This window comes from Bufo bufo, chromosome 2 (genome assembly GCF_905171765.1).
Source record: "Bufo bufo chromosome 2, aBufBuf1.1, whole genome shotgun sequence".
Classification (NCBI taxonomy): domain Eukaryota; kingdom Metazoa; phylum Chordata; class Amphibia; order Anura; family Bufonidae; genus Bufo; species Bufo bufo.
The window spans coordinates 724,617,733-724,643,146 of record NC_053390.1 but is presented as its reverse complement, the minus strand read 5'-3'; the positions used below and the strand labels follow the sequence as shown (position 1 = coordinate 724,643,146).

Below are 25,414 nucleotides of genomic sequence, written 5' to 3'. Positions count from 1 at the left end.
TAGAAGAATCTCAGCTGACAGTTTGGGTTATAGCCCTCTATAGACAGTAACAGCACAGAGCTGGCTAAAATATATTGTATATTTATAGATTATTTTTCTTTTTTTTTTGTGCAAATCACTCCTAGAACGGAACCTTAGTTGTTTTTTTTTGTTTTTTTAAATTCTCTGATTAAAATATCTCTCCCATTACAAAAAATAACTTCTGAGAGGTAAAAGTTTTTACACCATCAAGAAAGAAAAGTGCAAATTTAAACATATTAACAGATAACCATGTAACATGTTGGAAAAGTACTATGGGCAATAGTAAAAAGATATTTGTCGTTTTGATATAGTCATTAATTACCCCCAAAAAAGGGGGGGGGAAACGCACGCACAATGCACAAGCATACTAATCCGACAATATACCACAACTTATGACACAGTACCACAAGGGACAAAATTATAATACACGATGTATAAAAACAGGACAAAAAACAATAAGACGACAATGGGATGGGCGTGTCAAAACTCAGGTTCAGAGAGACATAAAACCTACGGCCATGCAGCATATAAAATTTGGTTATTTTTATATTATCCATATATATATGTAATTATTTACAGAATATTTTACACCATCTATACAACAATGAATCCTCAAAATAGTGTTTTGTGGTTTACAAAAAATAGTAATGATTACACTTTACCGTATGTTATCAAACGCAGCATGATTTGTTACATGCCGATTGATCTGTCATCGCTGCCACATAGGCCGCATGCACGTGACCGTGTACAGTTCGGGAAACGCAGCCCACGTGTCGACTGTATCTCCCAGACTGACGGCGGGATGTGTTTCCCAGGATGCACACGGTGGCGTGCATGGGGCCTTATCTTTGGTTCTAGAGATTCATGCAAAGAGCTGGTCTTAATAATGACAATTGGACAGGATAATAACTGTATAATAATCGTTTGGTCACTGAAGGCCAACCATGTCACACAAAATAGAGCATAAACTCTTTTTACAAAAAGCATGTGCAAACTGTCACAGAATAAATATTTTTTTTTACACGTATATATCTATGAACGGTTCAAGTTGCAGTATGTTTTGGCTTTTATTGGTTCTTTTATTTTTAAGATCGGTCTGCTTGTGGAGCTGCAAGTTCAGAACTCAGAGGACAATCTCTGAGAAGTTGGTCTTATTCCCCCCTTCCTTCTTTCTAGCCGATGCCCTCTATGTAATACAGCTCTGGAATTTCCTTTGTGAATAACACTATCCTGCTCTGACCACAAACACATCTGCAGTGCTCAGAAGGTTACAAATGTGCACATAACCTTAAAAATTACAGACGTTAGCTTGAAGTGTTATCATGATTGAGTTTCTACTAATTCTGTTGTCCTCAAACACTTGGGCACATGTAATAATTTGGGGGAAAGCCTTGAGCTAACCGTACATACACTCTTTGGGCCAACAGCTCTCTCTCTATAGATCATCCCATACATATGCATGTTTGTATCATGAGTGGGAGAGGGAAGAAGATCACTGCCAGAATTTTGGCTTATTTCCTCAAGAACCAAAAGGATTGGCTGATACCCAACATGACCAATTCTTATCTACCCTGACATCAGCCACTGGGGGAGAGTTGGGAGGCCCCATATACATTAGATGGTCTAATCTGTGTGGCCAGCAGAGGGCAGTATTGCTCCAACTTGCCGGAGAAACAGAGCATACCACTGATATTCTGAATAGCAATGTCAGAATAACCTACAACAGGTCTCTTAACCCAAGTGCCCGGGTCTTATTGCTCCTGTGTAGCTACAACACAACTACTGCATGCTGAAGATGCACAGTAAAGACCTGATTTGGTATTAGAATTGTCATGTAGGTACTGGGTACAAATAGTATAGAAAGCAAGACACCGGTCTGGACATCAGCCATTTGCAACCCAAGCTATGGGTAAATTTTGCAGAAAATGACCAGCTGCAATACTTTGAGACTACTCTGGTACTCTGTCTAAGAGGGTGTGAGCAGAGTATCCTTGCCCCATTGTGTAGATGTCCCAGCCAATGACATCAATGAAACATACACCAAATAAAAAACACAAACACAAATGCCAATAAGGAGCTATGGGAGTTATCCAGATCATTAGAGAAAAAGAAAGTCTGAGCTTGAACGTGTGCATACATCTACATGGGGACTAATCCAAACTGGTCACCCATGTAAAGTTTTTCAAGCATATGTGTTGTGGACTAGATATCAGGTCAGATGGGTACCACAGATCTTTCTGTATAAAGCACAGGGTGCAGAAAAGGATCACCCCTCTGATATCCTGAACAGAATGGTCAGAATAACAAACAAGACTGGTCATCCTGAACTAGGGTAAAGTGAAAGGGTTAATAGACTAGGGTTGATGAAAGAGGGTTAATAGATAATAATTTATAGCACATGGCCAGGAATAGGGTCTCAGCAATCAGAAATGTTTATAATGACACTCCATGGGCTCTGCTTGGTATTGCCAGTGAAAATAAAAGGACTCTTCTTCCGAAACAAGGACAGCCCCTTTAACGTGGGGCACACTTGCACATACAATTTACCTAAAGTTCATGAGATTTTTCTACAGCAACTTACATCTTCGTAACCACAAGCAATAAAATGTGCGCATCTGTGCATGTACTGATAATAAAGCCCGGTGTGCATTTGGTGAAAGAATCTAAAAACTGGCATCACATAAAAATCTAAAATTGTTATAAAGTTTCATATTAAAACCAGAGCACAAAAAACCACCAGTACACACTAGTGTGTTTCTACAGAGTGGTGGAAGTTTGCCAGCATCTCTAGGACCAAAGGATAAAATAAAATCACCCCAATGCTGTATTACAGCAGAGCCGTACGACAAAGCATATAAGCTCCCAGTGACTGAACTCCGTCATCTCGTACCAAACATTCATCGCGCTGCTTTAGTAGTGATACCAATCTCAATACTCCCATCAAAAGCATCTTTTTAATGTCCACCAGAAGTCATTCCTACAGTTGTTGGACTTTAGAAGGATCACTCATGCTGTCAGTCCTGTGCCGCGTTAACTGCTGCTGGTGGGATGGGGCAAAGGTGCCTTGTTGCACAGGAAAAGAGGAGAGGATGAGCTGAGCAGACTGGTTCCCATGAACTAGCCTGGAGGCCTGGAGAAAAAAAGCAGACACGCATCTTGTTACCCATATTGTAAGGGTATTTTTTTTTAAAGTACTGATAGGTTCTGTCCCTTTAATTTTGTTCCCTTTTATGATGATTACCATTCTGTATAATGATGTGCCTTGTAACGTAGTACCAATCCTTCATTGTGCTGATGAGACCACATTCCTGAGTGATCTCAGAGACATGTGTTCAGCACACTGAAGGAGGGGCTAACAGGTTGAAACTGACATACGTATTCAAGGCACTCCATTCTAGGTAGGATGTAAGTATTGATTTGTCCTGTTTCTTGTACACCCTGGAGTGTCGTCCATGCACTATGACACGTGACCGGAGTGCCACCCCATAATGCATGTTGCATATTTAGGCTAGTGATGTATATTTACTTTTTATTATTTAGTATGCAATTTGTTTGTGTATAGATAATCAATTAGTAAATATATTTAGTCACTTAGCCTGTGTAAACTTATTTATTCTCAAATCTTTTGAATTCACATTATGTTACATACAGGAATATCACCCCACTGAAACTCTCAATTCAAAGCTACCCTAAAACTTTCAGTGTGGCCATCTGAAAGATGGCATTACCTGTAAGAATTGTTGTGGCTGCTGGCCTAGTTGTGCTTGAGCTTGCTGTTGTTGCACAGATGGCAGCTGCTGTGGTTGCTCCTGCTGGCTCTGTTGCTGCTGGGTAATGGAAATGGTCTGTGGTTGTTGCTGCTGTGTGGCGAATGTTGAGTACGCAGTTACAACTGGCCCCATGAACATTGTGCTTGGAACCATGACTGCTCCACAAGCCACTGGTGTGGTCACAAGTTTGGTTACTATCTGCTGCGCTTGTGAAAACCTGTAATATAGGTTATATTAAAATCATTTAAGAAAATTATTTTTTTATTATTTATTTATTTATTATTACTTGCCTGATTTGTCGGTCTTGGGGAAAGGTGCTGACAGCGGCTCCCTGGTTACCCTGCTGCATGTTGGATGGCATTGGCACCATATTCGCAGAGGATGGTTGAGAGATCACCATTGTGTTGTACAGTGGTGCCTGGCTGGACATAGATGACTGCTGAGAATGTCCTCCATGTATGTTTTGCTGGCCCTGAGGTAGAAGAAGGTCTTTTTAGAGCAACAGCAAAGCACCGACTCTGGATGGATGAAAGTATACTACACCTGAGTTCACATCACTATCTCACCTACAATTAAATATGTAAATGGTGGAAGTAAGTACAGTCTTAAGGCCTCTTTCAGTATTTTGCGGTCCGCAAAAAACGGATCCGCAAAAACGTTTTTTACGGAACAGCTGGCCCTTGATAGAACAGTACTATCCTTGTCCGTTATGCAGACAATAATAGGACATGTTCTATCTTTGAACGGAACGGAAATACGGAAACGGAAGGCATACAGAGTACCTTCCGTTTTTTTGCAGATCCATTGAAATGAATGGTTCCTTATACGGAACGCAAAAAAACGGAACGGAAAAAAAACCCTGTGTGTGCAAGAGTCCTAAGGAGCACAGAAAACGATGTTCTTTAAGCAACCATGCATCGTACCTGGCTAGTGTTTTGTAGAGGTGGCTGCTGGAGCATGTGCGGAGCTCCCATGTGGCTGGTGTTCATAGCCCCCTGCAGCTGGTTATTGTGAATCACTTGACCCTGCATGGTTAGCTGTGGTAGCTGCTGAATGTTGGAGCTGGTGCCTGATGAAACCTGCACTGGTCCAAAATTCAAGCCAGGGGTGGGCTGCTGTAGAAACATCTTCAAAACAAAGATAATGGTGCATAAAAAGCAATATACAAAATATAACACAATATAGAGCCAATTTAAAAGAGTATGCCAATCCTTCATTAGTGAGAAAAACAGGCATGTGCCAAAGAAACAGTAGATGTTCTGTATGGGAAGATACTTCAATGCACAATTCTCTACATACAGTACACACATACCATATTCCTTAAAGGAGCTATTCAGGAGTTACTTAACATTGACATATCCATAGGATAGATTATCAAAAATCAGATCAACAGTGATCCCATTCCCAACAGCCACCCCGATCTGTTGATGAAGTTTCTGATCATCGGAATTCCATTTTGTATCTGTTCATTTAAATTTCATTTTAAGACCTGTGAATGCAGGTGCAAGGGAGTAGGGCTTTGTCTACATATTTTCTCAAGGTTGTTTTGGGATTCTGACTCGCTGTGGACCTGGGAACTGGCCGCTCCAAGGTCTGGGGTGATAGCAGAAGAACGTGTACACAGCGACAATTATGGAGCGCATGCGCTGGCTACGTTTCACCAGGGAATGGAGCTTTTTGTTTAATTGGTATAAAGCTGTAACCCTTCAGGAACAAAGTCAGAAGCTCATCCTACAGGGGGCGCCTCGCGTAGGGGACCTATTTGAGAGTCTGACTGCTTTCGCTAAAAGGGCTTCCCAGCTGATGTCGCTGTCAGATGATGTTAACGCAATCGGTGATGTAAGTATCTTTATTCTGGATGTAGTCAGGACTCCAGCTGAAGTGTTGTTATAATTGCGTATGTTCTTTATCCTTTGTATATACTGTAGATAAGTGCAAAAGAAGGACGTTATATCACTTTATGTATATACTATAAAAAATGCGGATCGGATGCAGACCAAAAATACAGTCGTGTGAATGTAGCCTAACGAGTATCCGAATCGGAAGTCTTGCTCTTACAGCAAAACATCTGTGGTTTTCACGAACTGTGGCATCAGAGCTGCTGGTGCCTGGTTCCAGCACCATTGATGATCTGCTATAGATGTCCTATTCTAAGGATAGGTCATCAATAAGTCCCAGACAACCCCTTTAACAAAAGTCACAAAAAGCTCCTCTTTTTAATTGTTCTACTCACTAAATAGGAATGCCATGTTTAAGCTACGGTAATAAATGGACAGATTTTGGTAGCTTTTCGAAAAGGGACTCTTGCATCATTCAAGATCCCATAACTATAGGCAAAGTGATGTTCTTTGGGTAGAGATATGTCTGCATTATAAATGGTATAAAATCATGCAGTTATGATAGGAAAAGACCATATTGTGCAGCGAGACACAGGTCGATACCTGGAAGCCCTGACCATGGACCATCTGCAGCTGCTCTTGAATCTTCCGCAATTCCTCCTGCTGCCGGTGAATGTTCTCCTCTATGATACGCGTTCTTTGCTCCAACTGATCCTTCAGATGTTTCATGGCTCCAAACTGTGCTGTAAACTGAAATATGGGCTGAAAATCATTAAGAAAATGGCAAAGGCTCAAAACCATCCAAAATGAACTCAACACAAAAAAAACACATTTCAGGGTTGTAAAAAGGAGATGTGACATTAAAAGCATCTGAGTGACAACAAAACTATACATAAAATGTTTGATGGAATAGAATACATACACCCCCTAGGCAAGAACATTAAAAATGGTATACAAAAATGTATTATATTAACACGCACTCTGTCATTCGGAACTGAATTAAAATCTAGTGCTTTAATTGGATATAAAGAAAATAAATGTATAGATAGAATGGGTAGAGACTGGTTACTATAAGTAATAGTCAATATAGATACAATTAGCAAAATATTTGATCGACCCTAATACATATAATATTTCCACTATTCCATATATAAAAAACCAGCAGTAAAAAAAATTATAAAAATGTATATAAAAAATAAAAAAATAAATAAAATATAAAAACTATAGTCCTAAAAAAAGCTCAGTTTTCAAATCAATTATTGATAGTGTTCTTTTTGTTGCTCCATATTTGTATCCAAATCAAATATCTTCACGATTAAGGCAAAAAGTTCTTGTCTTACATGATTAATCGAGGGAATAATATTTATCGAACCCAGTGATTGTGAAAGAACGTCTAATTAAAACTAATTTTTACTCTTATTTTTGCAATTTATCATAGTGATCTGTGATTTCTTCAATTGTTGCTTCTTGATTTGTTGAAAATATAATATCATTTAATATATTCTATTTGTATATAGTCTCTCTCTGTGTGTAAAAATAAAATAAAAAAGTGATAATATCCCTTAGAATAGATCATTAGTTCTAGAAGGCCCCCTATTTCATTTGGAGCAGAGTATTCATTCAGAACAGAATAACCAATAGAGTATGGTTAGAGCGGTCTTGCTGCTGAGCAGCTATATTACCGCCTTGACGTCTTCAACAGGAACGGCTCCCCATATACCGAGCGATGTAGCCGCAATGGTGTCCTTTCCAGGTTTGGCGTCCCACGTGTTAGTAACTGACTTTTTTCTGGGTTAACAGACCACTACTAAGTCTGGGACTATTGAACCTTCACCCAGACCGAGTGTTTGTAATATTTCCTTCTGTTTGTCTTTAGTAGATGTCGATCCCTTTTTTGTTTGCGTTTTGTTCGTGGCTGTAAATCTTGGTATATAATCCTTTAGGGGGTCTTCCTAGATTGCATTTAATCTGTCACCAAACGAGTTTCGGAGCCTGCATGCTCCTGACAGGTATTCATTCTGTGGGATATTCTCAGATCATGACGAGCTTTTTTATAGATTGCATTTAATCTGTCACCAAACGCAATCTAGGAAGACCCCCTACAGGATTATATACTGAGATTTACAGCCACGAACAAAACCCCCCCCAAAAAAAAGAGGATCAACATTTACTAAAGACAAACGGAAGGAAATATTACACTCGGTCTGGGTGAAGGTTCAATAGTCCAAGACTTAAGCCTCATACACACGTCAGTGTTCCATGGACCTGTGCTGTACGTGTTCTCCACGGACATCACATGCCCCCATTCATTTTAATGTGTGTATTCAGACATCAGTGTTTTACCATGGTCCGTGGGTCAGTATTTTTAGCACGGGTGCCTGCTCTATTTTGTCCGTGGTCATGGATCCATCACACCCATTACAGTCTATAGGTCAGTGAAAACCACGGATGCCATCCGTGTTGCATCCGTGTTTCACGGATCATTAGGAAGAGATGCTTTGAAAATTATTTCGGACCACCTTCTCACGGATTTGAGCACGGACACGGACGTGTGAATAAGGCTTTAGTAGTGGTCTGTTAACCCAGAAGAAAGGCGAAGTTATTAACACGTGGGACGCCACGTGGCACGTCAAACCTGGAAAGGACACCATTGTGGCTACATCTCTCGGTATATGGGGAGCCGTTCCTGTTGAAGACGTCAAGGCGGTAATATAGCTGCTCAGCAGCAATAACGCTCTAGCCATACTCTATTGGTTATTATGTTCTGAATGAATACTCTGCTCCGAATAAAATAAGAGGCATTATAGAACTAAACTAATGATCTAAGGCAGGCGTGCACAACCGCAAATAAAAAATGTTGATTGGCGCTCATTTGCATCAGCCTATTACACAGGCCAATGTAAAGTGACTAGGGGGGAATGATCGCTATCACAGTCATTCCTCCGTCATTTAGTTATATTGATTATCAGTAGCACATTCCTGATTGCACAGAGAGATGTGTGGCGCGATTATACCGGCCAGTTATCATGAACACTTGTTCCCAGTAATTGACCTGAATATCTCGCAGTGTAATAAGGGCTTAAAGGGATTTCCCAGTAAAAATGAATTTTTAACAAGTTCTGGCAGCATGGCCCCTGAAACCGAGTTATACTGCTCCCAGCGCTGGTAGTGAATGGCCATGGTCACATACACCTCTCCAGCCAATCACTGGCTTCAGCGGTGATGTGGCCACAAGCAGCGTGTCACTGCTGAAGCCAGTCATTGACTGGAGCAGTGTATGCGCCCATGGCCATGCACCGACAGGTGTAAAAGTGCAGGAACCATAAGATGGAAGCTGAGGGGGCCAGTGCGGCATGAAGCAGGCAAGTATGAATCTTTTGTTTCCGGGGCCATGCTGCAGGAACTTGTTAAAACATTTTTACGGAAAAGTAGAGACATTTCCTTCCTGCCTCCTATTCATAAAGCGTCACTTTACTTCACTACAGAGGATGGCGCTCCCTGGTTATTACCACCTCCTGCCAGTTGCAGGCGCCATGTAATAACCAGTAGGCATTTTCCCTTACTAGTGGGGAAAGTGCTTATTGGTTAACACTTTAACAACCAGGCCTGATTAGACACTTTTTTTTTGAGATTTAGCACATGTGGTGGTTCGAACAGTTGTAACTTTTTGCGTTGGGACTACCAAAATAATTTCTGCAACAATTTTTCACTTGACACATAAGGCCTTATAATTTATTTTTTTAGTTTTATTTGGGGGAAACTGTACAAAACATTTTTAAAAAGGATTATTATTATTTTTTTTAACTATAGCTCCTTATTCTTCAACCCCTTCCCGACATATGACGTAATAGTACTATTACGTCATTGTGATTGGGCGGGCACCAAAGCGGTGCGCGCCTGATCACTGCAGGGGCCCGGCAGTCCCTGATAGCTAGGCCCTTGCTGTAAAATCTGACCGCGGCATAGAAGGTGCATGTGGCGGGTGAGGGACTCATCGGGTCACCACGCTGCTGTGGCAGACAATCGGCAGAAAAAATAAAAATAAATGGCGTTCGAAAAACTATGCTGTCAGATGAATGTAAAAAATAAAAACTGCCAAAAGAGTCATTTTTTTGGTTACATTGCCTCACAAAGAACGTAATATAGAGCAATTAAAAATCATATGTACCCCAAAAATAGTACAAATAAAAACTGGCACATTATCCTCTAGTTTCCAAAATTGGGTCACTTTTTGGGAGTTTCTACTGTAGGGGTGCATCAGGTGGGCTTCAAATGGGACATTGCATCTAAAAACCAGTCGAGCAAAATCTGCCTTCCAAAAACCATATGGCGCTTCTTTTCTTCTGCGCCCTGCCGTGTGCCCTTACATCAGTTTATAACCACATGTGGGGTGTTTTTGTAAACCGCAGAATCAGGGTAATAAATATTGAGTTTTGTTTGGCTGTTAACTTTTTTCTTTAGCACATCGAGGGTTAATTAAAATTGAAAATCTGCCACAAAATCTCAATTTTCCTTTAATTCTTTTGGAAGACCTAAAGGGTTAACAACGTTTGTAAAATCAGTTTCGAGTAACTTGAGGGGTGTAGTTTCTACAATAGGGTTATTTATGGGGGGTTTCCACTATGTAAGCCCCACAAAGTGACTTCAGACCTGAACTGGTCCTTAAAAAAAGTGGGTTTTGGAAATTTTCCTAAAAATGTTAAGAATTGCTTCTAAAATTCTAAGCCTTCTAACGTCCTAAAAAAATAAAATGACATTTACAAAATGATGCCAACATAAAGTATACATATGGGGAATGTTAAAGGGAACCTGTCACCTCCTCAATGCATGTAAACCTACCAGCAGTACCTCAGGGTAGCCCGCAGTGTGATACTAATCATACTTTTCATCCTGCAGTCCGTTGCTGCATAAGGTCAGAAAACGATCTTTTATCCCTAGTCCATGCTAATTTGCATTTCAGCTTGAAGTCAAGGGGACAGCAGCCTCCTTGCTTCAAGTCAGGGTAACCATGCCCCCTCTTGCCTTTGGGTGACAGACCGCAATTCGGCTTTGCTTTTCCGAGTCTCGCGTATGTGCGGTGCCCTCTGTTTTACTGCGCGATCCCATGTCAGGGCATAGGATCGCGCAGTAAAATAGAGGGCACCGCGCATGCGCGAAACTTCGGAAAGTGAAGCCGAGGTGGTGACAGGTTCCCTTTAAGTAATAAATATTTTATGAGGTATCAATTTCTGTTTTAAAAGCAGAGAAATCGAAATTTAGAAAATTGCAAATTTTTCAAAATTTTTGGTAAATTTGGGGTTTCTTAATAAATAAAGGTGAAATATATTGACTCAAATTTATGACTATCATGAAGTACAATGTGTCACGAGAAAACAATCTAAGAATAACTTGGATAAGTAAAAGTGTTCCAAAGTTATTACCACAAAGTGACAAGTCAGATTTGCAAAAAAAAAGGGGTAGAAGGGGTTAAATATGCAATCTGACACCAAAAGAAATTTTTATAATTAGTTCCCTATTTTGTGTCTGTCGTTTTGTTATATAATATGTATAGTTTCACGTGAATAATGGTGTGGGTGTTTTTTCTTTTATGTATTTTATAAATTTTTTTATCTTTTAACTTAATTTGTAATATATTTCTGCTACAAATACACTGACTTAATTTTTCACTTTTTCATTTTTATTTTAACTTTTATTTGTATTTTATTAATATTTTATTGTATTTTTTTATATAAAAATTGATTTACTTATTATTTAAAATATATTTTTGCCACATAATATGTCCCCCAAGAAGTCATAAAAAGACTGTTGGGGGACAATGAACACTACTATTCTGCACTTTTTTATTTATTTGTATTTTATTTATTTTTTAATTTTCTATTATTTTTTTAAATATATTTTTGCCACATAATGTGTCCCCCAAGGGATCATAAAATACTGTCTGTTAGGGGATAGTGAACACCCTTTTATTTTGCAATTATTCCTTTTATTTATTTTCATTTATTTGTATTTTTTTTTATATAATTTTCTATTTTTTGCCATATCATATATTTTTATTTTTTTTATTTTATTTGTGTTGTGTCCCCAAGAGGTCACTGAAAGACTATATACAAATAGAATATATTAAAGGACACCTAATGAAATAGAATATATTAAATGATATTATATTTTCAACAAATCAAGAAACAATAATTGAAGAAATCACAGATCACTATGATTAATTGAAACTCATTTTTAGTCTTATTTTTACAATTTTACGTTCTTTCACAATCACTGGGTTCGATAAATATTATTCACTTGATTAATCATGTAAAATAAGAACTTTTTGCCTCGAAGATATTTGATTTGTATACAATTATGGTGCAACAAAAAGAACACCAACAATTGATTTGGGAACTGAGCTTTTTTGGACTATAGTTTTTATATTTTATATATTTTTCATTTTTTCTTCTTTTTATATACATTTTTACAGCTGTATTTTTTTATATATGGAATAGTGGAAATATTATATGTATTAGGGTTGATTAAATATTTTGCTAATTGTATCTATATTGACTATTACTTATAGTAACCAGTCTCTACCCATTCTATCTATACATTTCTTTTCTTTATATCCAATTAAAGCACTAGATTTTAATACAGTTCCGAATGACAGAGTGCGTGTTAATATGATTAATTTTTGTATACCTCTTTTTTGAGAGGCTTTTGGGGTAAGCCTTTTTAACAGGGCACCTCACTCCAGAAATCACGACAGGTGAGTCACTACATACATTAATTCACTATTCTAGAACATTAAAAGTGCTTCTGTCATCAGACATATTGTTATTAAACTGGCTGACTGTAGACATGTGCTAATGTCAGCTGAAGCTAACAGTCTTTGTCCCTTCTTTCTATGTGCCTCCGTTTTAGTGTAAAAATTTACATTTATTTTATGCAAATGAGCCTCTAGGAGTAATGGGGGTGTTGCCCCTACTCCTAGAGGCTCTGTTCTCCCTCCTCCTGCCGCGCCCTCATCATGCCGATTGACAGCGCCAGCCAGGATGATGTGAACACTCAATCAGCATGATGGGGGCATGGCCAGAGGAGGGAGAACTGAGCCTCTAAGAGTAGGGGCAACACCCCTAGAGGCTCATTTGCATATAATACAAGTTCATTTTTCACAAACGGAGGCACATAAAAAGAAAGGACAGAGACTGTTCAGCTGACATTAGCACATGTGTACAGTCAGCCAGTTTAATAACCATATTCCTGATGGCAGAAGCCCTTTAAAATGGGATTCTTTGAAGAAGGATTGTAAGTAGGTAATCTCTGCATACCTGACTTATCCCAGACTGTAGATGGATGGCAGGAGGTGGTTGCTTCTGTACTGGCTGTGATAATGACTGGTTAAGAGACTGCGAGCTTATTGACTAGAAGGGCAAATGAAACGTTATTCCAACCTGTACATACATAGAGGAAAGGCCTTCCTATTTTCTGAAATTTTATATGCAAGCACAGCCTTACCTGACTGCTAATGGAGGAGCGCCTCTTATCCAAGCCTGACAGAGCCTGTCGTGGAGGCGTACTGGTGTCTGTTGGAATCTTGGTAGGTGTAGCTAGAGACATACGCATGGAAATGAGAATAGAACAAAAACAACGACCATACAGCTTAGAGCCAGGTGTTCTGAAACTACAACTCCCAGAGTGCTCCATTCACTTCTGTTTGCATGCTGGGAGTTGTAGTTTTACAGCAGCCGGAGTGCCTAAGGTTGCTGATCCCTGGTTTAGAGAATGAATAGGATACACATGTACGTATGAGTCCATGGCATACTCACATGATGGATCAGACACGGCTGTGTGAGAAGAGGATTTGATGGAACTCTTGGATGAAGGAGATGGTGTCCTGCTGTCATCAAACCTTTCCAAGGCATCCTTCAGACTGTCCTTGTTTATATGATGGTCTGAGACACTGTCCTGATTCTAAAGAGACACAATGACAAAATGACAGGTTTTTCTCACAAACCGGACTGTGCAGTGTCCAGATAAGAACCATGCATAACCAAGAGGTAAACTGCAACACAAACGTCATCAGCATTTCCCTCTCAAGGATATATGATCTAAGCCATCACACAATGTTCTGCTGTGAGAAGGAACAATTACACAAAGACCTGATAAATAATTATCCATTCCCATCACGAAGCAAAGCTGTGCTGCAAAATGGATTTTAACAAATGGATTGATTTCAAATTCTACCTGCAAGAACTATCCCTGAATAAATACACCAGGAGCATTTTCTCAACCCAAGAGCATCATATAGTTCTGCAAATTGCCAAATCCAACATCTAGCCTGAGGTGGTTTCTTCCCATTCTCTTAAATTTTACATGCGAATGGAAAATGACAACCCTTTTTTGCAGTTTTCCCCAAAGTAGGCCAATATGCAGCAAGCCATGGTACAGATCATGGAGGTGTGCTACGTTGCAGTGGCAGGCAGCGTGTAAAATTTATAAATGTATTTACTTAATATGCTTAATTCAAGGACCAAAAAAAGTCAAGGCACTCTAAACCTTAGTCAGGAAGACAAGCACTCACTTTATCCGAGATGATCACTGGTGGGGAATCTTCAATACCACGCTCACGCCTCCTCTCTGAACCAACCTCAGCATAGCTGAAATATCAGATACTTTATGAAGCATTCACTTTAATAAACATATTTTGCAAAAAAAAAACAACAACAACACAGGAATAAAATACCTAAAAGACCTCTTAACCACCTAACAGGTTTGCCTCTGCTCAGGCATTGAGAAAAGCACTTGAAAAAGGTCATATCAGATCGGCGGGGTTCTAACTTCTGGCACTGCAGTGGCGAGCAGGCGTAATTACAGCTCCATTTCATTCACTTAATTGGGTCGGAGTATAGCTACAACTGCTCCTTCCCATTCAAACAGCTGATCGGTGGGGGTGCTGGGAGTCGGAATAGTTCATCAATATCAGATGCCGGACAACCCTTTAACAGTTCAGCAGTTAAAGGGCGAGGGAGGGCTGTTTTAATGTTTGAATGTCTAAGCTTTAAAACAAGACCAGAATCACAGCATTATCTCCTCTACATCAGGAGATATAGCTGTTAGATTTCAGGTGGGGAGTGATAGCAGCTGAAATTGAAAGCAGGTTTCACCCATTGTTACTCCTAATGGCTATATTTCCTGATGGAGTAGAGATAATGCTGTGATTCTGATCTTGTTTTAAAGTCTGCCAGAATCACTGCCGCCAATGTGAAAGTAGCCTAAAAGAGGAGAGGAGGGAAGGGTTGGAGCTGACAGCCTGCAGTATAGGAGAGAAAAGATATAAAAAAAAAACATATAAATTTGGCAACATCATAATTGTAGTGACCCACAGAATAAAGCCATCATGTTATTTGTAGCACAGATTGAACACCATAAAAATAATCCCCCCCCCCCCCCCAAATAAAGTTAAAAATTAAGTATATTACAAAAAAATAAATCATTTTAGGGCATTTACAGCAGGTTTTAATACACTTTTAAAGTTTAGGTACACTTTAAGGATCGATTATAACCCCCCCCCCCCCCCCCCCCTGTCAACTCATTCCAAGAGAGCACTTTTTTGTCACTAACTATTCACAAATTATTATTTTTTTAGACAGAGTTTTAATGCCATATTCTGTGTGTCGGTAAGATTACAGCAATACCAATTTGGCTTTTTCTTTTCTCTTTACTTTTGCTGAATAAACACATTGTATTTGGGGGAAAAATTTACCCCAACTAAGGAAGTAAAAGCTGTAACGCCCCATGCACTTGATCGTTTCATGGCCATGTTTGCTTTGCGGACCGCGTGCAACCAGCATCACCATCCAGAGCCATTAACTTAAATGGGCCCGCGATCCGCATGTTGCAGACAAAGACAGTCCATGTCCTACCTTTTGCAGCACAGCTTCCATGTGCTTCCTGGTCCATACAGTCACACCGCAAAACACAGGACATGTCACATCTTTAGTCGCATCTTGCAGATCGCGGACCCACTGACGTTAAAGGACACACGGACAGTGGTCATGTTTTGCAGATCTGTGGTTTGCAAAACGGACACGGCCGTGAGAATGGGGCCTATTTGTTTGCCTCTATAAAGTCAATTGCATGCATTTAACTAGAGTGCAACTAAATAACTTCTATATTGACAGCACCCATAAGACGACCAATATGAAAAAGTATGTCACTGTCTGGGGACTGACAGCAGCCCTTGATGTACATTTTCATTGAGGGTCTTTAAAGTAGTTGGCCACAGTCTATTACTAGCTGCACATGTGCTAGGAACAGCATATTAAAGGGAATGTCAGAAATCTGAGAATTTCCTAATGTTTAAATCACATATTTTTTTTTAACTTTGGGTGATTTTTTTTCAATTTTTCCATGTCACTATATTTTAAAAATTTAGACAATCCTGAAATTTTCACACTGTCCACAGGAGGGAGCAGATAAGCTGTGCTATCACCTATTGTGAATGGCAGATAGGTCTTGTTTGATTACACGTTCCAAAAATCCATCACTGCCTTCATTCACATACACTGGTTACAAGTGTGGATGGGCTAGTTCCCTTGTTACCTCCAAGTGTGAGTGAATGGAGGCCGCTGATTGATGGGACCCGCCCTAAGTGGCTTTTTTGTGAGCGCAGCACCAGGCAGCAGGAGAGAAGACCTGCAAGAAAACATAAATTAGGCATATTAAACCATCAGACATTGGTACCGATAGTTTAATAATGCTTATTACTAGCTGCATGCATGTGCTATTCCTGGCATATGTGCAGATAGTAATAGATAGTGGTCAACTCTTTTAAGGGGTTAAAGACATACTGTAACCTGGTGTTTTCTGTGACAACATATCATTGTCACCCCACATTAATGGGTTTACTTGTCAGAACGTTACAGCTTGTTTATGTATATGGTTTTCCGTAGAAGAGTGGCGATTCCCAAATCTTTTCAGGTCATGGAATCACAAAACTATATGGATGATATGTCAGCAGACCACAGTGGTTGTGTCCATAGTGGAACGCTGTGGGGCATATCCACAAGCATTCCATATATCCCAAAACTGTGCAGGTTCAATTGAATAATAAAGTAAATTATTTCAGGAAAAACTTCACCTTTTTTTGTCTTTAATTTCATTTTTATTAGATTAGTTTTTTTTTTACAGAAAAAAGGAGATTGGGGTTATGGTACAGGGGTACAAAATAGAAAAAAAAGGCAGAAGTTAAAAGTTAAAAAAAAGCAAGTTAAAACTGATGTAGAAGGTTATAACGAAAGATACATAAAGACAAAGAAAGTATCATAGCAATAAAGGAGTAAACATCAGTGTCGGAGTGTCCTTATCTTTGAGGTTAAGTGAATAATTGATTGAATTGGGCGTCACTCTTTATCAGGCAACACAGACAAGTTGGGTTATATATCAGGTGGATAAGTGCTGAAAGGTATCCCAAGGACTGAAGGTCCTTAATCCAAGCACATAAATCTGATCTCGATGACGCTTCCAGAACAATAAAAGCAAACATTCCACAGTCATCAGCAAATGGAGGAGCAGCCTGGCACAGGACCCTCTAAATGCCCTGGGAGGAACATTCAGAATATATGTTGAGGGTTAAGGTCGATTGGGCATTTAAAAACAGATTGTAACAAAGATGCTACTTTTGTCCAGAACTGAGCGATTACTGGGCATCTCCAAAAATGTGGTGAACATCGCAGGGAAGAGCATCTCCAGAAAATATCTGGTATCCCAGAATTATGCTTATGAATCAGTTCCACGGTATGGTGCCAAGTTATCAATAGCTCAATTTGGTTTTTCTAGTATGTGTTGCAGAGAGTGCTTGAAAGTGCCCTGGACCAAATCACTTTCGGCAATCAAGGGAACTGAGTATTTAGGAACAAGATTTCTCTAAGAGAGTAATCCGCCTGTGGATGTCTAATACATATGTAAAACATAGTAAACCAACTGCAAGCCAAGGCCTAACCATGGACAGGGTCATGCAATCAGGGAGATGTGGAATATATAAAAAAGGTGTGAGAGGGGAACGAAGAGTAGCTAATTGATATCTAATTCTACTCCTGTACTAAATCTACCTTGTAAAGGCCATAGGGCCTACCAGAGCATGGGACGGTATATTGACTGGACGGCCCCATATAATGGGGCCAGGGTGAATCGGAGCAAGCCACTTCAGTGTCTATAAGAAAGTAGAGTAGTCCATGAGGCAATAGGTCGTAGATAAGAGAGAAAAAAAGCTCACCTTCTCCCTGACTGACGCTCTCCGCTGTGATTGAATCGCGGCACAGCCAGGGAGAAAGAGACGCCCATTGAGAAACCCTGGCATCTCCTCCTCCCTGTACCGATGCTCCGTATTAACATACTGAGCGGGAAAAATACAGGGGGGCACAGAAGTGAAAACAGGCAGGGTGGCAGCATCCCAGCAAAAGAAAGGTATTTAATTGAACTAAAAAAATAAAAATCAACGAAAGGTCCTCTTTAAGATAAGTAGGAATTTCCATTTGTTAAATAATGAGTGAGTGTCCATATTCATTTAGGTAACTTAGCTTGAAATAAGCATGAATATAGGGGGTAATATGAATCCCCAAGTATGTTAAAGATTTCTCTTGCCAGACATAAAGGAAAGAATATTTTAGGGTAGGCACCTTAATTGAGAACATATTGAGTGGTAGGGGTTCTGTTTTGGAGAGCCGGCTGTATCAATCAAGGGTGTGGTGAAGATTAAAAAGGGAAAACGACAGGATGAGTTAAGAGTTAGAAGAACATCCTCTGCAAATTGGGAGATTTTAAAAGATTTATTGTGAATTGGTATACTATGTATATTAGATTTCACGCCAATCTGTGTGCAAGAGGCTCAAAACATATAGGAGTAATGATAAGGCTACTTTAACACTGGCGTTTTGGATTCCGTTTGTGAGATCCGTTCAGGGCCCTCACAAGTGGTCCAAAACGGATCAGTTTTGCCCTAATGCATTCTGAATGGAAAAGGATCCGCTCAGAATGCTTCAGTTTGCCTCCGTTCAGTCACCATTCCGCTCTGGAGGCGGACACCAAAACACTGCTTGCAGCATTTTGCTGTCTGCCTGACGAAGCGGAGCCAAACTGATCTGTCCTGGCACACAATGAAAGTCAATGGGACGGATCCGTTTTCTGACACAATCTGGCACAATAGAAAACAGATCCGTCCCCCATTGACTTTCAATAGTGTTCAAGACGGATCAGTCATGGCTACAGAAGACATAATACGACCGCATCCATTCTTGACGGATGCATGTGGTTGTATTATTGTAACTGAAGCGTTTTTGCAGATCCATGACGGATCTGCAAAAAAACGCTAGTGTGAAAGTAGCCTAAAGGACACCCTTGAAGGGTTCCATTATGGATAGTGAAAGTAGAGGCCCTCCAAAGCCAACGTGCTTTAAGATGTGAAACACAAATGACTGATCTACTTGGTCAAAGGCCTTTTCTGAGTCTAAGCTTAGAAGGAGGGCCTCCACTTCTCCCAGTGTCAGAGTTCAAGAGACATCTGAGGGAGTCTTTCCCGGGCTTTAGACAAACTGTTATAAGAGACTGAACCATGGAGCCAGGAATGGCCTCTTCAGTCACAAATGCATTAAATAGAGTCACCATATGTGGAAATAATACATCTCCTTAAGTTTTGTAATAGGTATATAGTTTAGAAGGCCTGGTAGTCAGCTCCTGCTCTACCCATCTCAATTCTTTCTCACCATCCCAGTACTGCGCCTGAGCATCCCTCTTAAGTATGGAAGCTAAATCGACAACTGGGCCTCTAAAAACTGCCTTGTGCACTTCCAAAAAAGTTGAAGCTAATAACACGGTTTGGTATCAGTAAGAGAACTGGACGAAAGCGATTACGATGCCAATGAGTCCGTTGCAGAGGGGGAGAAGAAAAGTCAACCTCTACTGAGACAAGTGCATGGTCTGACTAAGATATAGATCCAACGTCGGCAGAAATCAATGTGCAAAGTAGCGGAATAATTCCAAAAAAGTTGTTAGTCCAAGTGTGTGTATGACGAGGGTGACAGTAAAAGTATATCTACACGCCATAGGTCATATAGTGCATGGGTATGAATAAGTCTGCTAAACGCCACAGAAAGGCATTGGATTGACAAAGGCTATATGTCCTTTAATATTGGAGTTTAACGCCTTTACATTAAAAAAAATAAACTTAACCATAATTACCAGTAATCAGGGTGTAGTGCTGTGCCAACCTGGTTAAAATGTTGCGTAATGGGAACTGGGGTTCAGGGAATGCAGTCCAGGCTACTCCTCCTGCTGAGAATGGTCACATCTTGTATAAATCTTGTAAGAAAGAAGGATATATGCGGATGGGAGATAAAGAATAACAAAATAACTATGGTCATAAGAATCCATGAAGAACATATTGAGAAACGAGACTATGAGCCCATACAAGTAGTCTCTACAAGGGAGTGAGAGCTTGTAAACGGGACTCAGCAGTACCATGAACACTACTCTTTTAAGAAAGAGTGAATTGTGAAGATCAATTTAACTCCCAGTGTGGAACATAGGAGTCACCATGACAAAACATGTTTAACAATATCACCCACTAAAGGCCCGATATAAGAAAAGGTATAGCAAATGAGCCCTTGGACATCCTATGCTGCTGTAGATAAATCGAGGACGATATACAAAAAGACTAATATTAAACTGACTCCATGACATTTATTACCCATGCTATATATGCCTATAAAAGATTCATCAAAAAAAAGAATGCACTACCGCTTAAATCATGGAGGCGGAGTGCGATCACCATCTGGAGTATGGTACCTCCCCTCAAGCCGACCAACTTTTTGCCAGGTGGGCAGGATAGGGGGTGTACAGTAGTTTCAAAGATCATCAGCAAAACGGAGCGTCGCTAAACTTGTTATTTTGCGCGGTCAGGCTGAAGGGAAAGCCTCATCTGTAGAGAATAATATGTTCTCTAGGGGTAGACCTTGCATTTCTGAATGGTAATCCAAGAAAGGTCTTGGAAGATGTGGACCTGTGCACCCAGAAAATCAACAAATAGAGTTGAAAGTGCTTTAGCTGTTATTTCCTCTAAGGCGAAAATCATAAATATAGCTAATTATCTCTCTGGGAGTGCCTCCGTCCATTTTTGGGTGGAGATCCCTCTATGCATGGTCCATTATAATCACAGTATATCGCAGCCTCCTTAAATTCGAGTTAAATATATGTTGTAGCTTTTCCTGAACAGGGACCCCCTCACACTCTAAGTCCCCCACATGGTGTTGTAAATCTTGAATGACTGTAGTTTGTTAGGATACTGGATCTTGGAAATGATGGACAATTGTCTGCGATGTGTTAGGTCTTCTTCAAGCTGGTCGAGATGCTGACCAGTATTCTGAACATCTGTTTGATAGTGAACTGTAGTACATGAGACCACAAGTCAGATGGGGGGTTCATTAACGCTGGCTGAGGCAGCAGACCTTGAGGGTGAGGTGGACCAACACCTTAAAGGAATCCTGGAGTGCAGGAATTAAGGAATATTAAAATTGTCATAATGACGTGAACCCCTAAGGGAGCATTGTGCCTGCTTCAGGTCTTCTCTTATGTTTTAGCAAGCAAGGTCCTCAAGGCAGATACCTGGGAGAGGGAGACATCAGGGTCCAGTAGTGAGGGAGAGGTAGTGCAAAGTTAAGGGGCCATCTGAAGCTTGAGGTTGATCCAGACTGCGTTGCACAGTAGAAGGAGAAGGCAGCGCCATCTTGCTGGCTTCCGCTAAGCTTAAGGTCTTTGTTTGTGCTGCTGCAGAAAATCTCAGATGTCGGCATGTTGATGCTGTGAGATCCCGAGGCCAGGGAGAGTGACGAACCAGACAACATGTTGGGTGAGAGATACAAAAGGGGGTTCTGACACGCTGGTGGCTATGGACTCAGCGCCAACTTTGATCCTGATGGTGAACTATGGGAGTCTTTGCTCAAAAATGCATCCATGTCTTCCTATACTATCTAGCTGAAATTCCTAATCCCCTGGATCCGATCGTCAGAATTGCCAAATGCAGAATACTACCTCAGGGAATATTTAAGCATGACCTCCCTGTGGCCAGTACTGGAAGGAACGCGCTTTGTGCCCACGCGCTTGCTCCCCATTCATAAATTGGCCCACCAGGTATGGAGTGCTGCCAAGATGCAATCGTTTAAGGATCTCCCAGATGATATACCGATATGGGATAACCCTATGTTTGCCCATCTGAAAGAACTGGAGGGGGTGAATTTGTGGAAGGCCCATGGTGTTCTTACCTTGAGTGATCTGGATGTTGGGGGCACTCTATGCTCCTTTTCGCAAATGCAGGAAAAATTTGAACTACCTCTAAACCTTTTCTTTAGATATCTACAACTGAGGCACGCGTTATCAGCACAATTTGGGGCAGGTGACCGGAAAATATCAAGAAATCCTTTAATAGGGGTTCTCAGGTCACAGGGTCCGAGAGGTATTATTTCTGTGCTTTATACGCATCTGCTCAACAATCGAATGCTGATGAACCCTCTTGCTGTTGAGGGGAAGTGGAGAAACTCAATACCTTCACTAACGGCTGATGATTGGAATGAAGCCCTGATGACTCCAACAAGGGTTTCTCCATCAATTAACAATCGGCTGATCCAGCTGTTTATTTTGCACAGAAGTTATCTCACGCCTACCAGGCTACACAAAATGGGCAGAATAGCACACAATAGATGCCATAGATGCCTTCAGGATGGTGCTGACTTCTGGCATCTCATGTGGGACGGTACATATTTAAAAAACTTCTGGAAAACAGTAACAGAAGTGCTGTCAACTATGGTTCCAACTGCAGTGCCGTTATGCCCTAAAAGTTGTGTTCTTGGAATACTAGATGGGGAGGTCTGGGGGCATCACCACACAATTTTTTTTAAGTGAAACTCTATTCTTTGCTAGAAAAGCCATTGCTCTGAGAAGGATGGCTGATAGAGCACCTACAATAGGTCAATAACAAACATTGGTCAATCACACTGTTAGCATGGAAAAAATTGTCTTTATTCATAGAAAATGCCCACAAAAGTTTCACAAAGGTATGGGGTGAGTGGTGCGCATCGCCTTTGACATTGCATAATGCATGTATGTATTCTGTGGCCGATGTGTGATAATATATGGACTTCGAGCCCTGGACCAATGTTTCATTAACCCCACTGATTCTTGATGCCGATTGAGATGAGATTTCTTTTCAGACCTGTTGTAAGATTCCGAGTTGTACTATGATATCAATGTATCCCCTGCGTGGGATTTACCCCTGATTTATTCTGATGTAACATGCCTTACTTGTTAAACTTCAATAAAACGAGTTTAAAAAAAAAATGCATCCATGGTGAGAGCGGACGGAAAGGATTGGGGCAATGTTCGAGTCTTCGTAGGTTTTTGTTTTCCCAATTGACAACAAGGGGTGCAGATTTGCTGTGCTAAAGTGCCTGTAGGTCTAGGATCTCATCAGTTACATGTCCGCTGCCATGGTCTTCCGGCCATGCCACTCATTACCACTTTGAGCCACTGATTGTCAGGTGCGACTAAAAAGACACGCTCATACCGTGGATCTTATTACACATGTATACAGATTTTAGTCTAAGCGTCCCAACACAATAACAGTTGTGCACAAGTACAACTTACACATTATAGTTTCATACAGTTATATTGAATCATCAATCCGCTTGAAATCTGCAAAGTGAGTCATCCTGTCTCATCCAGATAAAATATTCACCATCTCCAGATTGTGTGTAGGGGTTAATACAAATCCTAACATCTCCATTTGTGATGTGTTCTTTAACCAACAATAGTACACACATCGAATATTCATTGGCTGAACAACAGAGAAGTAAAACATGTACAGACACAACAAGTAGATACTGTCTAGATGTAGGACAGGAATTCAGTGCTCTTACCTTACGACAGTATGTGTGCACACAATGAACTCTGGTCTGGAATTCCACTGATGGTAGGTGATATAATATCGAGTCTGCAGCCAAATCCACTGTTGTCCCTTTGTCAGGAACCTATAGTAACAAGACTTTCCTTTCCCGTACTGCATTACTAGAAAATAAAAACAAATACAGAGAAAAACCAATTAAACCAGTGAATCATCTAGTTAGTACTGACCGACCATGCTGTCACTATTATGTAAGCCAGGGGTCGTTACTCTTGCTGTGAAACTACAACTCCTAGCATGCCCCATTCACTTCTACTAGAGTTCAAGGAACACATGCTGGGAGTTATAGTTTCACAACAACTGGAGAGGCATTACATCAAATAGAGCAGGGTTTCTCAACTCCAGTCCTCAGGGCCCACCTACCGGTCAGGATTTGAGAATATCCCACAGAATGAATACCTGTGGTGAGTCCTGATGCACTGACACTAATTCCATCTCGAAGTATGAGTGTGCAGATCTACTGGGCTATATCCAACCAGTCTGGCAATGGGAAAAATGCTGGATTAGAAATACTGAGTTCCACATTGTGGACATGTTGTGGGAGAAAACCGCATTGCAAAAAGAACTTAGTTTTAAAGGGAGTCTGTCATCTACTTTTAGCATTCTAGACCGCTCATTTATCGTTATTGCACAGTTCCCCCTCATTTAACCCCTTAAGGACTCGGCCCCATTTCACCTTCTGGACTTGGCCATTTTTTGCAAATCATACCAGTGTCACTTTAAGTGCTGATAACTTTAAAACGCTTTGACTTATCCAGACCATTCTGAGATTGTTTTTTCGTCACATTTTGTACTTCATGACACTGGTAAAATGAAGTAAAAAAAATACAAAATTTTCAATTTCTCTACTTCTATAATACATAGTAATACCTCCAAAAATAGTTATCACTTTACATTCCCCATATGTCTACTTCATGTTCGGATCATTTTGGGAATGATATTTTATTTTTTGGGGATGTTACAAGGCTTAGAAGTTTAGAAGCAAATCTTGAAATTATTCAGAAATTTTCAAAAACCCAATTTTTAGGGACCAGTTCAGGTCTGAAGTCACTTTGCGAGGCTTACATAATAGAAACCACCCAAAGATTACCCCATCCAAGAAACTACACCCCTCAAGGTATTCAAAACAGATTTTACAAACATCGTTAACCCTTTAGGTGTTCCACAAGAGTTATTGGCAAATGGAGATGAAATCTCAGAATTAAAATTTTTGGGCAAATTTTCCATTTTAATCCATTTTTCCCAGTAACAAAGCAAGGGTTAACAGCCAAACCAAACTCAATATTTATGGCCCTGATTCTGTAGTTTACAGAAACACCCCATATGTGGTCGTAAACAGCTGTACGGGCACACGGCAGGGCGCAGAAGGAAAGGAATGCCATACGGTTTTTGGAAGGCAGATTTTGCTGGACTTTTTTTTTGTCACCATGTCCCATTTGAAGCCCCCCTGATGCACCCCTAGAGTAGAAACTCCAATTTTAGAAACTATGGGATAGGGTGGCAGTATTGTTGGTACTAGTTTAGGGTACATATGATTTTTGGTTGCTCTATATTACACTTTTTGTGAGGCAAGATAACAAGAAATAGCTGCTTTTGCACCGTTTTTATTTTTTGTTATTTACAAAATACATCTGACAGGTTAGATCATGTGATATTTTTATAGACCAGGTTGTCACGGATGCGGCGATACATAAATAAAAAAAAGTATACATATTAGGTAAGTTTTACACTATCATTTTTGAAACAAACAAAAAAAAAAATCATGTTTTAGTGTCTCCATATTCTGAGAGCCA

At 40.3% G+C, this 25,414-nt stretch overlaps 1 protein-coding gene across 4 annotated transcripts in view; it reads right to left on the bottom strand.

The window, feature by feature from the left end:
* Positions 1–1,041: 1,041 nt before the first annotated feature.
* The window catches only part of CLOCK (clock circadian regulator), a 68,597-nt gene continuing 44,224 nt past the window's right edge, over positions 1,042–25,414 (bottom strand). For 3 of the 4 annotated variants that reach the window (XM_040418847.1, XM_040418849.1, XM_040418850.1), the window contains 10 exons: positions 23,578–23,725; positions 14,196–14,271; positions 13,441–13,585; positions 13,130–13,221; positions 12,943–13,035; positions 6,233–6,391; positions 4,715–4,918; positions 4,082–4,263; positions 3,750–4,008; positions 1,042–3,151 (listed from right to left, as the gene is read on the bottom strand). In XM_040418847.1, the coding sequence (XP_040274781.1) occupies positions 2,999–3,151; positions 3,750–4,008; positions 4,082–4,263; positions 4,715–4,918; positions 6,233–6,391; positions 12,943–13,035; positions 13,130–13,221; positions 13,441–13,585; positions 14,196–14,271; positions 23,578–23,725 (1,511 nt within the window). In that variant the 3' untranslated portion in view covers positions 1,042–2,998. The remainder of the gene's footprint in view (positions 3,152–3,749; positions 4,009–4,081; positions 4,264–4,714; positions 4,919–6,232; positions 6,392–12,942; positions 13,036–13,129; positions 13,222–13,440; positions 13,586–14,195; positions 14,272–23,577; positions 23,726–25,414) is intronic. The other variant, XM_040418848.1, reaches the window with a different exon arrangement.